The 1229-nt window shown below is 36.4% G+C and overlaps 1 protein-coding gene across 1 annotated transcript in view; it reads right to left on the reverse strand.

Annotated features, from left to right (window-relative positions):
- LOC106884487 (CHRNA7-FAM7A fusion protein) overlaps nt 1-1229 on the reverse strand; it is a 26441-nt gene that overhangs the window by 4689 nt on the left and 20523 nt on the right. Inside the window, exon 2 of the mRNA XM_014935898.2 lies at nt 416-573. Within this exon, the coding sequence (XP_014791384.2) occupies nt 416-573 (158 nt within the window). The remainder of the gene's footprint in view (nt 1-415; nt 574-1229) is intronic.

Consider the following 1229-nt stretch of genomic DNA (forward strand, 5'->3'; position numbering starts at 1 on the left):
AAGAATTCGTCCTATTATTGAATTTATACACATACACACACACACACACACACACACACACACACACACACATATATATATATACGCGCTCGTTCGTATGCCTATATAGTGAGTCAATATGTTCAATTTCTTCAATTGTTGACCTACAAAATTGTATTAGTCGTCAATAAAAGCAAGTTTCTTTCTGAAACTAGGTCAAGCGGTGATTTACATCAAAGTCTGTTTATCATTTTTCTCAGACTGCATGTATCACAGAGATAACTGCTAACAATGTGGCTTTGATTGACATGTCTTTTTTTTTAAATATTTCTTCTTTCTATATATCATTACCTTATAATAAATCATCGTCATCGTCACCGTGAATTATTGTCCACAGCATCGTCATCGTCGTCGTTCGAAAAGACGTCATCACCACCGTCCTTCCACTTTCTCCTCATCCGCTATCTCATCCTCAACCTCATTATCATATTCCTCCTCCTCTCCATCATCAACCTCATCATTATCTGTAGTAGCAGTATCACTTTTGGGTGAGTGTGCCGAGAATTGTTTTTCTAGTTTCTGTGCATCCGAAAACTTGTTGAAGAAATGAATTTAACCAAAAGTCGCAAAAATAAAAACATGAAGGAACGTGACGAAGCAGAGTAGAAGGATACTGATTTCGAACCCAAGTACAAGGCTTCTGGTTTTGGTCAAGGATATAGCTTAGTATATCGACCCAACTATTTGGTTCACATATCCTTTTATCAATCCCAGAAAAAACGAATAGCAAGTTTAGAACATAAAAAAGGCGCAACTAATTACACAAAGACATTATGTCCGATGCTCCATCGATTTTGATAATTTAAAAAATATTAACAAGAAAATTTATTGCGTCAGTTTCCCATGACTTGTTGGAGGCATTCAAATTATGAGTTTCAATGGCGCTATAATTACATATATTGTGTAATTTACAAGTCACATTGCTGCTCCACCACAACCTGCAAAATTTGATATCAATAAACCTCGTGGAATATAAGATATCTCTTTCAATAGATTCGTTTGTGTTGAAGTAACTCAATCGTCTTTAAGTAAATCAGTCTTTGCTTTGTCGCTCATCCAAAACTTGTAAATTACCACGCAGCAGACAGCTTTCAAAATTGGCAACTGAAATCTTAAAGACCGTATTATATCACAAAGACAACAACTACTACACCACCAGTTCCACCACCACCACCACCACCACCACCACT

Source organism: Octopus bimaculoides, chromosome 12 (assembly GCF_001194135.2).
Source record: "Octopus bimaculoides isolate UCB-OBI-ISO-001 chromosome 12, ASM119413v2, whole genome shotgun sequence".
Taxonomy (NCBI): domain Eukaryota; kingdom Metazoa; phylum Mollusca; class Cephalopoda; order Octopoda; family Octopodidae; genus Octopus; species Octopus bimaculoides.